Below are 15693 nucleotides of genomic sequence, written 5' to 3' on the forward strand. Positions count from 1 at the left end.
ATGCAATAAATGTATATAAAAAGTGGTGAAAATTTTGAGAAAATACCTAGTGTAAAAATCTCTGTAAAGATAAATTTCTTTTTGATGCGTAAATAATGATCAAACTCCTTTTCAAAAAATTGTATCACAAAAGAAACAGTTATTTTCATCCCAGAGGTTTGTTTCTGTTATTGTACATATTGAACATAGTTTTTTCTACATTAATTACAACAGCATAGAACACACTGATATTTTACACAACAAATAACATTTTTGGAAGGCAATGGATAGCAACAGGATGCTACGATGCAAGTGGTTCTGGGAATCCTGCTTGATGCATCTCAAATTTTAACTAAAAATTGCTGATTCTCATTCACTTAATCACTTCAATCCATATACTTTTCTTGGAATCTCAAATGGAAGCAGTACCTTAGCAACCGCCGTTTTCACTTTCAGATTTGCTACCCCTACGAGTATGTCTCGTTGTCTTGATTAGTGGATTCTCCTCTTCATCATCAACGGCTGCTGGTTTTTCAAAATCATTGTCCTTAAAAACTGGGTGTACGTAAGCATTCTGAAGGTAAACTCTAAGGTTTAAGTTTGGCTCAACTGCCCGTTCAAGTGTATCCTTCACCATTGCTTCCTGCCAAATATCAAGTATGTCAGCTAATACAGGACCACCATTGATATCTCCCTCTACAGACACTTAAAGAACAATCACGTAAAATGCATTGAACTTTTGTTTAAAATAAAATTTGTTTATGTATCTTTGTTTTTATAAAAATTCAGTGAATAGGAAGATAATTTTAATTTATGAAAAATGTTTTAAGTGTGTTTACTCTTCTATATGGACTTGTGAAGAACCATTTTCAAACAAATTGATCGTTTGGTTAGCAGCAGATATATCTTCCAAACCACATAGCACAACTTGTTTCCTTCTACATATAGTTGTCCTCTGGAACATACAAAATAATACTTCAACACGTAGGCATACTTATAATTGCTTAACCAACCTGTAGTGGAAATTTTACAAATGCAGATTCAAAGAGGCCTTTGCAATATCTGTGAAACCAGAATGTCAAGATAGGTTGTGCAATAAGCACTAGCGTCGACGTCTCTGTACCTCTTGTACTTAACAATCCCATCAGAAGAATTTGAGATATAATCAAGCCCATAACTACTCGGCCATGGACATCTGGCCAAAACGCTCCTCCACTCTCGTATTGCTGGTTATACACATTGATAATCTTTGGACAAGAAAAAAAAAAGTCCTGATTAAGCATTAATATGAACATGATCATTTTACTCAAACATTTAATGGAAGAAAATTGGTGTAATGCAGGGTTAGTAGTTGAAGCAGCAATAAAACAATTTTGTTTAGATATGCATAAACTACAAAAAAAAAAAAAAAAATGCTGCAAACTCTATGCAGACTCACCTGGTGCCGAAAGATCAAGTAGGCAAAACCAAAGAAGATTACAATGAAGGGGAGAAGAAAAGGTGTGACTGGAGCGTACACATGCCCCAGCATGAAATATAACTGGATGCGAGGTTCAGATGTGGCAAAATCCAAGCTTCCAGGATCCATTGCACTCTCTCTGTCTTGCTCCGTCTTCACCAAGAAAGCGTTTTTCAGGTGGAAAGTAATTAACGGAACTAACCTGAGAACCTCTGCAGCTATTCCAGCCCAACCATCGACCATTATGTATGTGATAAAAAATGTGGCTTTCATGGGGATTGTACTGCCAACTGTTTTTGTGAACCTGCAAAATAATATACATGTCAGATGCTGCCAATCTCGGTGTCCAAATAAAAGATATCTAAAGAACCTACTCTGTAGAGGTCTGATTAAGAAACTGCTGAAGTTGCTGAAATGCTGTTCCTGTTATTACACTCCCAAGGAATACGTTGATGAGAATAAACAAGTAATATTTGGAAGCTGATCTCCGATCCAAACTTGAAAGGGAAGTATAACCTTCCACTTTCGACATCGTCATCAGAATTTTCGGAAGCACTGCAAGAAATATCTTTAATGCTATCCCTGGAAGAAATCCTTGAATGAGAGACTTGATAGATGGCCTGCAACGAGCAACTCAGTGCATGAAGCCACACCCATTACTGAAAGGAATGGCGCTTTTGCAGACAATAAAATTTCCATAGTAAGCCACTTCAATATTTTAGTTTCAACATCGACTTAATTGAAGGCAAAACTCATAGGAGGAAACCATACTAAAAAATACCTTTGCGGAACTGCATTTAATACTTATCTCAAAAAAAATGGTAAGCATATATATTTAATACCTCTAAATGTATAAAAAAAAAAATTCTATGTACTACAGTATAAAAAAAACACACTTTAAAAATAAATTAATGTTGGTGTTACTTTTAAAATATTTATCGAATTTATAATACATTTCCTATAACAGAATGGTGTGTAAAAAAAAAAAAAAATCTGTGCGCATAGATATGTTTATAAAAAATTTACACTAAATTAGTATTAAACTTACTAACAATAATTGATTAATTTAATATTTGAATCACATAAGAAATAACATTTTTTTTAGTGTTTAAAGTAAATACCAAAGTGGCAGACATTTTATTATTTCAAAATTAAAATGATGATTTTGTAATCTGTAAACTGAACTGATTTTTATTCTTACTTTTAGAAAATAATTTGGTGTGTATTTAGAAAACATCTTTCAACTATTTCTAACTATGATTCTTTGAATCTTTATAAATGTACTTAATTTTCAGAATTGCATATTAGTTTCAATTTAAAAATAGGTAGGCCCCAACTTATATATATAAATTCAAAATATTGTTTACATTTTGAAAATATTTGTTTGTTTTAAGTTTAAATAATAATATACTTTATAAATTTAAAATTATTTATTCATTAAAAAAATTAAGTATATAAAATAAACATTTATTCTTTATAACTATGTAGTAAACTATTAATTTATAATGATCAGAATGATTAGTAAAAGAAACGTAATTTTCTCCAAATATATCTTTAAATTGATTATAGTTGATTACATAGGAAAAGATTTAAGGTGAATTTGTTTGAGTTTTTTTTTTTAAAAAGAAAATTACTTTTTAACAAAAAACATTTATTAATTTTTTTAAACTTTTGTTTAATATTTAAAAATACAGAAGCCAAGAATAAATTAAAAACAACTTATTTAGAATGGTTTATCAAAATAAACTATTGTAAAAGTGGCTTTCAAAAGCAAATAGGGCAACATTTAATAGAATATATATATATATATATATATATATATATATATATATATATATATATATATATATATATATAACTGTAATAAATCATTTGTACTGCTTTTGTAACAATCACTTTTCCTTTAATTTTGTTTTTCAAAAACACGTTATTTTTAAATGATCGAAAATGGCAACCAAAGGTTTAATCACAAGTAAAAATATATTTAAAAGTGTAATGCAATAACAAAAGCCTTAAATGATTACAGAATAATGAAAACATTTAATGTGTCGAGAATTTTAAAAGATATATATATGTTCACTGGTTACATGGGATGTGAGTAATGTTTAAACTTCATTTTTGTGAAAAGAAAAAGAAAAAGAAAAATCAAGTAGGAATTTATTAGCAATTTAGCATTCAAAATTAGCATAATAAAATTAGTAACCGGTATGAGATTGAGAAGACTTACTCTTGGATTATTGGCTTCAAGAAAGGTAAGACCTTCATAATCGACTCAATGTTGGCCAAGGATTGGACAAATGCTATTGGAATCATAAAGCAAAATGTGAGGAAAAATAAAGCGACATTCATGACCAATCTCCTCATGTTCAGCTCAAAATATGGAATTGCTAGATTTTCCCAAAAGACATCCCGTGGCTCTGGAGCCCAATCTGTGAGCCAAATAGTTGGATCACTGGTTTGCTGAGTTTGAGCGCACACAACAGCTCCCCATCGTGTTTTGAATGAAACAAAAGCTGCAGGCATAATAGCATCCGGATTTTTTTTAACGATTTCTCTTTCTTCCGCTTCCTGTTTCAAATTATCGAACACCAAGAAATTAATACCCATGTCAACTGAGTTAGCAGTAAGAGTTGCATCTAGCCTGGTATCACTTGACATCCACCTTTCACTAATTTAACCGTAAATATTTATAACAAAAATAAAATTAATTTATTAGTAAGTTAAAATTAGCTCATGTCATAAAATTTGTTATTTAATGTCCTTAAATTTTTACTTTTAGCTTCTGCATAAACTGATTAATAAAAATATTAATTTCGTCGTCTTTTCTAAAAATATTTGTAATAAAAATCTTCCAAACGTGTCTAATGACTAAATTTCCGTTTTTTCTTATTCTCTTTTTTCCCCTCCCCTTACACATTCAGGCGCAAGATGAATCTTTTCAATTAAATTTTCATCATGCATGGAAACTACAAATTCAAGTAGCAGTCATTCCTGAAATTTAATTTTAAAATAACCTAATTATTGACAAGCCATATTTTAGTGTATGAGTAACTGCAAGGAAAAACTGAAATCATGCATGCCATTTACAACCTGTGCATGTACCACTTGAGATTTGCCGACATAAACATGAGGATAGTAATCAAAAGCGACAACAACCAAATTAGCAAGTGAAACAAGAGCAGGGAATGAAATGAAATGTCCAGGATGTTTTCAATTCCTTGAATATAACAATCATATCCTGTGTTAATAGGCTCATTACCGATGGTTATGATTAGTTTGTAACTTTTAAAAGTTAAGGGAACCAAGTGGTGATAGGTTCATTACCGATGGTTGTGATAGGTTTATAACTTTCTAATACAAGATACTGAAAACTAAGGAGTTATGTGGTATTAGGCCCAAGGATGATTATGATTGGTTTGTAGCTTTTTAGTACAAGATACTAAAAGCAAAGGGACTATTTGGTGATAGGTCCATTACCGATGATTATGATTAGTTTGTAACTTTTTAGTACAAGATACTAGAAGTTAAGTGACTATGTGGTGATAGGACCATTATCGATTAGTACAATTAGTTTTGGCTTAGGCCTAATACCTCGGAGTATGATAGGAAGTTGTCTGATAGTTAAATAAGTCATGTTAAGGGTCTAGTAAAAGGTGAGGAAGACAAAAGGACAATATTATGAAAAGATAGTTAAATAACTTTAACCAGGATTTAAAGGAGAAAGAACCTTGGGAAAAGGAGAAGACAAAGAGGTCTGAGTAAAGAATATAAAGGGAGAACTAGAGAAGGGAAAAGGGACGAACAATATCAATCGTGTTTTGGTCAATAGATCTACTTTGTTGTTGGCTAGAACAATATCCATTTTCTAAAAGAACGGTAGCTCATCATCTCCACTGATTATAGCATGAACCAATTACCATAATTTTCTTCAAATTATTATAAAAGTGAAAAGAGTTGGCAAGATGACCTGATAAAAATATCTGTAAAAAAAAAAAAAAAACTATAATTGCAAAAAGGGATAAGAAGGATGACATTGACGTATCCATTGTATAATTTGATCAGTACTTACTTCTTTGCTCAGTGTTTCAATTGATTCAGTATAATGATCAATAGCATCGACTTTAGTCCCCACAAGACCCATGAAACCTGTCTATAGATAAGAAATCAAATCGTGAAACAAGAGGTTATTAGTGGATGCCACTTTAATTATGGCTATTCTCTTGAAAAAGGAAATGCAAAAAGGAGGTCTCTTCTGCTGAAATTAGAAAAAGTAATTTAATAGTAAATGTGAAAAGAAAGCTACCCGAGTAGTTGGCCTCGTGGAAGGATCTCTTTCGTATTTGTTTTGGTAATAAATATACCAGTTCTGTAATGCCTTCTTCTGTGCAACTATTGCTGCAAGCTTGTTCGCATTATAAACAACCTATCAATAATTCATAATAAAATATTTTTTTGTTACACGAGAGAAAATCGCTTAAGTAATACAAATTTAGGATTCATAATAGAAGATCCTCAATAAGTTGAAGTAAATCTCAGTAAATTACAAATCACAATTCCTAAGAGGAAGGTCGATGTATTAAAATGTTAGGCTTGACCCAAATTCTTAGGTGATTTTTCCCAGTTAACTGTAACTATATATCAAGATAAGTAAATATACAGTTCGCATCATGATACAGACTTTTTGTTTATCTATCAAATAAATTATTGTAAGTTACCGTGAGAGTGCAAGTCTTTAAATGCAATCGTGTACTTTGTATAACAAAGATTTGTTGAGTAACACATAAGTAAAAAAACCTAGAAATTTAATGTTTTAGTTTTGAATTGAGTGTAGTATTAAATTCATCTGATTAGACTCGTAGGTCATTGAAGAAAATCTCTCCATGTTTCTCTTCTTTGGATTTCTCAACAACTGTAAAATATATACTAGTATTGATTGGTAGGATTGTGAGAACAAGAGAGAGCATATTGTGAGTAATGTTGGAGGAAGGTTTTCAACCTCGTCCGTAGAAGTTTGCATGGACATAAGGTCTATAGCTTTGTCTATATAATTGTAATAGCAATGTGCATGAGGATTTGCAACTTATAAAAAGTTATATAATAGTGGTGGGTGAGTATTTATTCAAGGATATGGACATGTTGAATCACTTTAAAGTTTAAGCTTGATGTGTTTGCGGTATTTTTTATATTACTATGTGTTTATGATGCGTTTTTGCATATATACATCTTTTTTTCCCAGGTTCGGTCACCCTTTCTGTGAGGGTTTATGTAAGCTCACGAAGAGGAAGTGGTAATTCCCAAACAAAAACAACTAAAAAAATTACATTTTTTACAGATAATTTCTATTAATTAAGCAACATACCTGATGCATTAGATAGTGATCAGGATGGTTGACGCAAAAAAAATGTTCGATGTGCTCAGTGACTGATTCATCGGTATCGGGGGGAACATTCCTCACCAGGACCTGTAAAAAAATGAGTGGTTATTACAAAAACAATATTCAGCTTGCTAAAGGGCAGCTGGAAATGGGCTGCAATTATTAGCTCAGTCCTTCCAATAATGGGAAACAAAAGCAAAACATGCATATATATAAAAGATAAATGAACGCCGCAACTTAGAGCTCTTTCGAAAAGTGACCCAAGAATAAACATATGGTACTCAACATAGAATACAACAGACAAGCATCTGAAAAGGATAGTTTGCTATAGGGAAGTCTCCTAAAAATACTAAATGCGGATACTAACTTTCAGATCATCAATGTCCAGTCAAATTACAAGCTAGAAGACTATGCATTGCATTAAATATTCAACATAAAAGATAACGAGCCAGCAGCTGAAAAGATAGTTTGCTAGCAAGTCTGCTAAAATAAGTAAAATACGGATACTAACATTCTGATCATTAATGTCCTATAAAACAAATTCAAGCTTAAAGACTACTATCATGTTTAATTGTAGAATGCATGGCATGAAAATAGGGAGAGTATAAATCCCCATGCATGCACAGGGCCGCCAGTATACGCCGGCACGCGAGCACACTCCGTCATTGAAATAAAATATTAGCACTAGGTTCCGAATTTTTTTAATAATTTTACAGGGATGCAAAGAGAACCTGATGTTTTAACAAAATTCCTCCCTTTGAATTACTATAAAAAATATTAAAGTCAAATGTTGGATCCGCTGATCCAGGACCATTTGATCGAGAATATAACATGTCAAAGAAATACAATGGTAACTCGGCCACAAAATAACACAGAATTACATGATGTTAAGATAAGATCAACTTCCGTAAATATAAGTAGTCACTTTCGTCGTATCGCAAGAAAATGGATTTTTAGGAGCTAGAACACCATTAGTGCAGAAATACGGGTACCGATTTTCCATGGTGTTTATTTGTTATGAAGGGCAGTGAAGCAGCAAAGGAAGCTTAATGAAAATGAGACCAACTTACAGTAAATTGGTCCGGACGACGACTTTCAGCTGCCAAAAATCGCAATCTCATTGCTGCGACATTCTTGTACTCCTTGTATAGACTATAGCATGTCCAAGATGAGAAGACATATGATATTGCAATATGCGCCCAAAACCTGGAAGAAAACGAAGTGAAATCTCGAAACATCAAGCGCAAAGCAAGCAGATTACGTAACGTTTGATTCAAGACACGAAATTAGAGTCTGAAACCTATTATAATAAACGAAGAGGAAGAGGAAGTTAAGTCATTTAACAGTGAAACTTTTAGAGGTATTCTGAGTTTCTTGATAAAAAGGCAAAGATCAAGGTTGCAATCACGTTCCCAATACAATCACTTTCCATATGTTAAGAATCCACATTATGAGAGCAAGAGAAAGAAACTCAGAGCAGGGACAACGGTCATAAATCTCACCTATCTGATCCAAATGGGATGTTCGATATTGAAATCTTGTCAATATCGCTATATGTCAAATTCTTAGCTCCCTGTTCTTCTAATGTGTTCCCTGTCCAGTTCACAGGAACCAAAACGATAAAAGCAAGCAGGGTAATTGGGGCAAATATTTTTAACCTGCACACAAGTATTCCAATCAGAAAAAAGAATATATCACAAAAGAAAAAGGGTCAAACATTTAAATACAAGAAAGTGTATCAGATATTGCTATCTCTCTTAAACTCGGCCCATGTGTACGTATGTAAATTCCAATGAGATACTTCGTGCACAACTCACCCAAGAAGATATATCCGAATAAACACTGCTGAGTCAAGGCCTGCATGATCAATGAGTTCAGGTTCTGGCATATGCAACGCTGCAGGCATCCAGTTCAGAAACCTGATGTAGGTCCGAAAGTCCAAGTTAACAAATTTCTTTACCGCTGTGGAACCTGTTGGGCTGCCTCTTATCCCCTTCAGATACCATTTTGGGAAGTAGACCCGGTCATTAAAGGGCTGAAGTCGCAATACTGCAAAGGCCAACAGGAATGCCAATGCAGACAACAGATTGATGGCTGCCGAAAGACTAATATCCGCAATACTCGCCATTATCTTTTCTCAAGGTTTTTCCTGTATCATATACAAACATCGCATATTGGCTTTCCATTTTCCAACTATGAAGAAATACTATAATTTATGTATTTATCCACATTTAAATCAATAACTTCATAATTTAATATAAATATTATCTCAATCTCAACCACATAAATGGTCATTAACTGCATTTTATCCTGCATTCTAAAAAACGCAAATTTTAACAAAGAATTGTTAGTTTCTATTTTCTACCAAAATGATTCACAAGTTACTAAGCACGTTGTAATTGTATATTCAAGCATTCAATTGATATGTGATGAACAAGAGAAGTCATAAAAGAACCACTATTTTTATTAACTGCTTTTTATCCAGCACTTATTAGAGAAGTCAAAATTCAAATTATAATATAAATCAGTAACTTCATAATTTATTATACAAAGTGCATGCATTTAATTACAGACCATGACTAGCAGCATTCAATTCAACACTTTAGAGGAGCCAAATTTGAACTAAAAGTATCTTCTCTTCCTGGTTTCCATTTTTTACACCAAGTCACGGACAGTTTATAGTTATGAATTCCAAAGGTTATCTGAACCAGGGAAAAATTCAGATTAAAGAAGAAACAAATAAAACCTGTTACATCTACCTTTTTCTCCTCAGTTTCTCACTATCTCTCTAAGTCTCAAGTACGGTTAAGCTGTCCGTTAATCTTTATTTAAATCAATAATTTCATAATTTATCATACCTGTGCATGCATTTTATCACATCGATACCATTACTAATGACATTCTATCTTTCACTTTTATTATAGATCAATAACTTCATAGTTTATTATACAAATTCAGGTATTTTACCGAAATCTAGACGTTATCACAGTATTTAATCCTTCACTAGAAATCATTTAAAAACTATTATTCTCTAACTAGCTTCCACTTTCCGCGGCACAACGATCAACAAGTTACAGGCATCAATCTTAAGTCCAGCCATAGCTATGTATTCAGGCATTCAACTGTTCTCCGTGAAGCAGCAAAAAATTCAGATAAAAGAACGAGAGAAACAGATATAACCATCAATTTCATTTGCTTATAGTATTGTCTAAGCTAGCATGCACGCAAGAGCAACGATTAGCGCCATTGCAATTTCCAGAACATTTCAAAACAAGCAATAGTCAAAACCTGACACAAGAACATTGAGAGTTGGAACGGAAATTTACTGGACAATTTAACAATGAAAGCCTCTATCCGGCGAAGAATCCTGAATGTGAATGCATGTTTGGTTGATAGGAAATAAAAGCGGTGGCGACGCGGTGGTATCCCTGATTTTTAAAACGAGAGAGAGAGAGAGAAAGCAGAATTTGTCTTGTTGGCGGTATCCAAACAGCGGAGAGAAAAATGCGAAGTGAATTTTGGTTTGCAGAGAATGAATTACGCTCTTTGCGGGCAGAGAAAGAAAGGGATTGTGTTTGGCGCCAAAACGTTCGGAGGCATGTCAAATAGTTACCGTCCTTTTTTACCGTTTTCTTTATCATCTGGACTCACATCTTACTACTGCCGCTACTTACCATCCACGTAGAAAAATTAGAAAAAAAATATATTTAAGATTAGTTTATTAATTTATTTTAATAATTTAAAAGTATTATCCATGCCTTTCTAATTGCAGACTTTTAAAAATATTTTACGAATTCGTAATTGAAATTGGTGATAGTTAAGGAATTAATATGTAACTTTTAAATTTATAAATTTTAACTATCTAAAAAAATATCTCACTTACTTTCTTGAAATTTTAAGTTTGAAAATATTATGAGTGGTTTCTTTATCAAATTTGAAAAGAAAAAAAGAAAGGAGAAGCCTGATATTTAATACAAAAGTATTGGATGATAAGATAAGATTTTCCGTTAAATTTTTGGAGAAATGAGCATTTAACCTTTAAACTCTATCAAATAAATCCTTTAAACTTTACCCTGTTCTGTAAATAGATACATACAAAGTTATCACTACCTATAGTTGATCTTTAAATTTTGCTATCTTTACAAAGAAATATCCTAAAATTTAAATTTTTACCTTTTGATACTTAAACTTGTCACATGAATATCTTAATTTCAACTTTATTTCAATCAATTCTTAAAAATTACATTTTGTGTATAGCTTCTCGATTATTTGGGTTAAACTCAGGAAATCTCAACAATTATTTTAAATCTCAACAACTTATTAGTTTTTATTCTAAATAATTTTGCAAACATAAAACATTAATAAAAAATCACTTATATCTGTGTTCATATTATTAATATGTGAAAATTTAACTGTAACAAAATAATAAGACAATAACTATGAGTATTGACATTATACGGTGAAATAAAGTTTAAGGATGATTATAATAAAATTGAAGTTTAAATCAATCTTATATTTCTCTAGTATTTGTAGGGAAGTTAAATTCACAGCCTATCTCACATTTCCTAGTTAAATTTCTATCTCAAATTAAATGTTTAAAAGGTCTTTAATAATCAAACACATCACATCATTAAAATAAGAGAACAATGATAGCATTTCTCATATAAAAAATAGTTTTAAGTTATTATCTTGTTTATAGTTAGATTATAATTTTTTTTTATTGGAATAGTTGAATGTTACATTGTTTTGGAAACTTTATATATTATTTGAGGTTTTGGTTTCAAGTCAAAACCTAATGTATTCCTTTTTAAAAATAAAAATAAAAGATTTACATAAAAAAAAGCACTATTTGATGCAAATTTTGATATTTTTTTTATTTTTGTGCACTTACTTATGTTGCGTACTTGTTTATTGTATCAACAAGTAAATATATAATATTAGAAGACCATAAGAACAAATAGAATATTGTTATTTATGTAATATTTTTATAAAAATTTAATTTAAAAGACCATGGGAATTTTCAATTACAAAAATTATAAACCACAAAAAATTATTTAAATCAGGCAAATAATTGATTAGGTTAGTTAGAATATTAGTTTACATTCAAAACCGCAGTGCATACAATTTTTATATTTTATTTTGATGTATTTTCTTTTAAATTAAAGCAAACCACATGAATAACAACTATAATGCCAAATTCAGATAAGGAGGATCACCACAACTTTCTTATCTCTTTCCCCATGAAGAAAGTATCTATATTATATCACTTAGAACTTTAGTTGAATTTCTATCAAACATCTTTTAATTCATCTTGAGTATGAAAAATTATAAGTCAATGTAAACCTCCTATATATAATATACAGAATTTATAATATAATTAATAATCTCACAAGTATATATATATATATATATATATATATAATATTATTTAAAGATATTAGACCCTCTAGTTATCTAAATTTTAAAGTTTAGTAATAAACATTAAATGAAATATCCTTTTAAAAAAAATAAAATGTTTCATTGACGTATAACATCTAAACACTTGTTCAAGACAAGTCAAAACCTTAGGCTTTATATGAGAAACGTATATTGTCCAAATGTTAATATACTCTTTTCTCATGATATGAACATGCACAACAACATTTTTCTAAAGTCCATGTCGTCTAATACATTGTTTACACGAAACGTCTAATCAATAAGAAAAATCTATATAAAAGTTCTAATGTAAGAGACATCTTATGGATATATATGCAAAACAATATAATACACTCTTGAACTCTCAAGCTAAAATATCCCTTATTGAGAATTGTAATAACATTGAAGCTTAAATGTCTTGCATCAAAAGCAATGTTATAAACGAAAGTATCACATAAGAATATTGTCTAATGAAAAACGCGCTAAAATATTCATTTAAAACAACCTTTCATAAGAGTTTAATGTATTGTGTCATCTATTGTCAAAAGAGTTATACATCGTCCAACTCTTCTTAAATGATATACTTGAATGAATGCATTAATTACTAGCAAGACATATGACAATATGTTTTCAACAAGCAATATAAAGGTTATAAACGTTCAAGACATTTAATGCATGTATAGTAAAATATTATTTTGCTTGCATACCTTGTCCTTACTTGTGTGCAAAACAAGAATACACAAAAGATTAATCAAATCATTTACACATGTTGATAAAGTCGGTGAGAGAGGCAAAAAACATTATGGAATAAATCTCTTGAAGACCTTTACTTTGACAGAGGCGTACAATCCACTATTCAATGAATACTCCAATAAAGTGCTATACCTCTGATGAAAAGACAACAGTTTGACCTCTCACCTAAAAGCTACCCAATCTTATAGAAAATCAACTCAGCATCCAACAATCATCTTTCAAAAGGACCTATATAAAGAAGATCAATTGAAGAGAATAAAGTTGTTGCTCTTGAGAAAAATGTAAAAGGATGGTTAAAACAGAAATATAGAAAATGTGAAAAATAAAATAAAAGTAAAGAAGAAAAAGAGAGAGAGAGAGAGAATATGCTCACGAAAAATCAGCATTCTATCTTGTCTAATCTTCAAGTCTATAATGTCTTGTGCTTTTAATATGAATCAAAGAAGAGAGATGAAGAAAAGAAAAATAGAGTGATAAAGTATTATGCCTGAGTTGGGAAAAAGAAAATAAAAGGAGAAAGGAAATGAGTTGAATCAGTTGAGGTTGAAATGAAATGAAGGAAAAAAGAAGAATGAAGTTGAAAGCATAGTGAAAAGAAGAGAAGAAAATAAAGAGAATATGTATAGAACACTCATGTTATTGCTCACTAAGCTCGTGCACATCGTGTAAAGCTCTTATATCCAAAGGGAATAGAGAAGAGAATGAGCGTACAAATCAAGATCAGCTGAATGATCAACAATGTTGCTGCTCATTGCCTACTTCGTATGTAGCTCTTCAATCAAAGAAAACAACTTCATTGAAGAAGAAAATAAAAGATAAAAAGAGCAAGTTTTCGTCTTATTGCTCTTCACGTTTACATCGTCTAATGCTTCTCTAATCAAATGAACAACCTCACTAGAGAAGAGAAAAAAAAGCAAGCACAAGCATGAAGATTGAAGATCAGTACTGCTGCTCTTCAAACTTACATTGTCTTATACTTTTCAGCAAAGGAAGCAACCTCAAAGTTACAAGATTGCATATCATTATACTCATCCTCTCTAGAAGAGTAACTTGAGTCTTTAACTATACAAGTGTCAAATTGTAATTGTAAACATATTCTCTCGTTGAGAGTTAAACACATGTACCTCTGTGTGTATCTTGTAATGGATTTGTTGTAAGTTTTAGAGAGAACTAAAATACTCATAACTAGTGGGTTATACTCAGGTGTCAAGAGTGGTTGTATACTCAACCAAAAGTGGGTAAACTTGGTCGAGACAATTGTTTATGGATAGATCATATAGAGGCTAAACTCATGTTAAACATCTTGTGTAGGGATGCAGGGAGTGGCCAAAATACTTAACTAAAAGTGGGTTATACTCGAACCAAGAGTAGAAAACTTATTCCAATGATATTGTGTCGGCATCTTCATTGTATGCTTGTATGGGGTGGATGTGAAAAAAGAGTGGCAACACTTCTTGAATATATTGTCATTTTGAATGTTCATTGTTGTTAGTGACTTGGAAATTTGCTCTCCTATATATTGATATGAAGGGGTTCCACCAATTAGGTTGTTTCTCTCAATAAGGAGGACACTTTGATGTTTAAAAGCTACAAGTTGTCAGTCAACAATAGTACACATTCATCTTCTTAAACATTTGCTTCATCCAATGCGTCCCTTATTCTAGAATCCACCCAACTTGAAGAGCAGTAAGTTAAAATGACAATAAGAAAAAGCTTTAATAAAATATAATTAAAATTACTAAAATGTAGAAAAAGTATGACGATACAATTATGCGAGTAAAGTCCTATTAATTATCTCATTTGTGGAGAATTAAGTTGACATTAAAATTCACTTCTGTCATATGTCGGTTTATATCTAAAGTTAAATTAGATAATTTTTCTTCAATTTATTGAATACATTCTTGCATATCTTACATTCCTTATTGTTTGCAAGTCTTACACCTCCTTCCACATTTGACTTAACAAGTCACTCTCATTTTTAAATTCTTATTTGTGTAAATAATATCACAAAAAAAAAATGAACACAACATTAATTTCTCACCATTCAATATATTAATTTATGTTTTTTACCATTAAAAAAAATATCATTATAACACACATGTCATTACTTAATATACAACTTAAATAATATATATATATATATATATATATATATATATATATATATATATATATATATATATATATATATATTATCCCAAATTTGTGACTCTAAAATTTATATTCTCAATATCCCTTTTTCATATAACATAACTTCCTTTTTCATATAATATAACTTTTTAAATAAAACTACAAATGAGTTAAATATACAAATTAATATTATACTTACATGTATATTCACAATTAAGAGTTAAAAAAATATTTTTTAACTCTTTTAGTGAAATCTTATTTGTTTTAGCAAAAGTTTAACCAAAAATAAAGATTGAGATACAATTCTATTTTTTAATGAATAAAAAATATTTTGTTTAAACTAAAATATGATCAAAAGTAAAGATTGAATTTAAAGTATATTTTTCACTTAAGTGAAATCTTTTTTATTTGAGAAATAAAAGATCAACTTCACGTAATCTGTTTTAAAAAATTTGTTCTTAAAATATTTGACAAATATAATTTTCAAATAAATTCTTAATATCAATATAATCATAATTCAAATATCACCATTCAATCATTTCAATGCAACTTTAATAATTTAAATACAAAATATATTTTTATT

At 30.6% G+C, this 15693-nt stretch overlaps 1 protein-coding gene across 1 annotated transcript; it reads right to left on the reverse strand.

Annotated features, from left to right (window-relative positions):
- Positions 1 to 201: 201 nt before the first annotated feature.
- On the reverse strand, positions 202 to 10449 carry LOC106757508 (CSC1-like protein At4g02900). Its single transcript, XM_014640178.2, has 12 exons — positions 10139 to 10449; positions 8630 to 8961; positions 8315 to 8470; positions 7883 to 8018; positions 6798 to 6899; positions 5742 to 5861; positions 5508 to 5588; positions 3666 to 4006; positions 1813 to 2058; positions 1418 to 1742; positions 993 to 1226; positions 202 to 622 (listed from the first exon to the last, which is right to left on the reverse strand). The coding sequence occupies exons 2-12, from the start codon at positions 8938 to 8940 to the stop codon at positions 410 to 412; spliced, it is 2265 nt and encodes a 754-aa protein (XP_014495664.1). The 5' UTR covers positions 8941 to 8961; positions 10139 to 10449; the 3' UTR covers positions 202 to 409.
- Between the last annotated feature and the right edge of the window lie 5244 nt (positions 10450 to 15693).

The sequence above is a fragment of the Vigna radiata genome, chromosome 3 (genome assembly GCF_000741045.1).
Source record: "Vigna radiata var. radiata cultivar VC1973A chromosome 3, Vradiata_ver6, whole genome shotgun sequence".
NCBI classification, from domain to species: domain Eukaryota; kingdom Viridiplantae; phylum Streptophyta; class Magnoliopsida; order Fabales; family Fabaceae; genus Vigna; species Vigna radiata.

Bases quoted from the DNA above. Each gene is read 5' to 3' on its own strand.
- LOC106757508 (XM_014640178.2), bottom strand. From the start codon at position 8,940: ATGGCGAGTATTGCGGATATTAGTCTTTCGGCAGCCATCAATCTGTTG. The intron at 6,900-7,882 runs GTAAGTTGGTCT...ATTTTTTTACAG, and splicing joins GTCGTCCGGACCAATTTACT to GTCCTGGTGAGGAATGTTCC. The intron at 4,007-5,507 runs GTAAGTACTGAT...AATTTGAAACAG, and splicing joins TTGAAACACTGAGCAAAGAA to GAAGCGGAAGAAAGAGAAAT.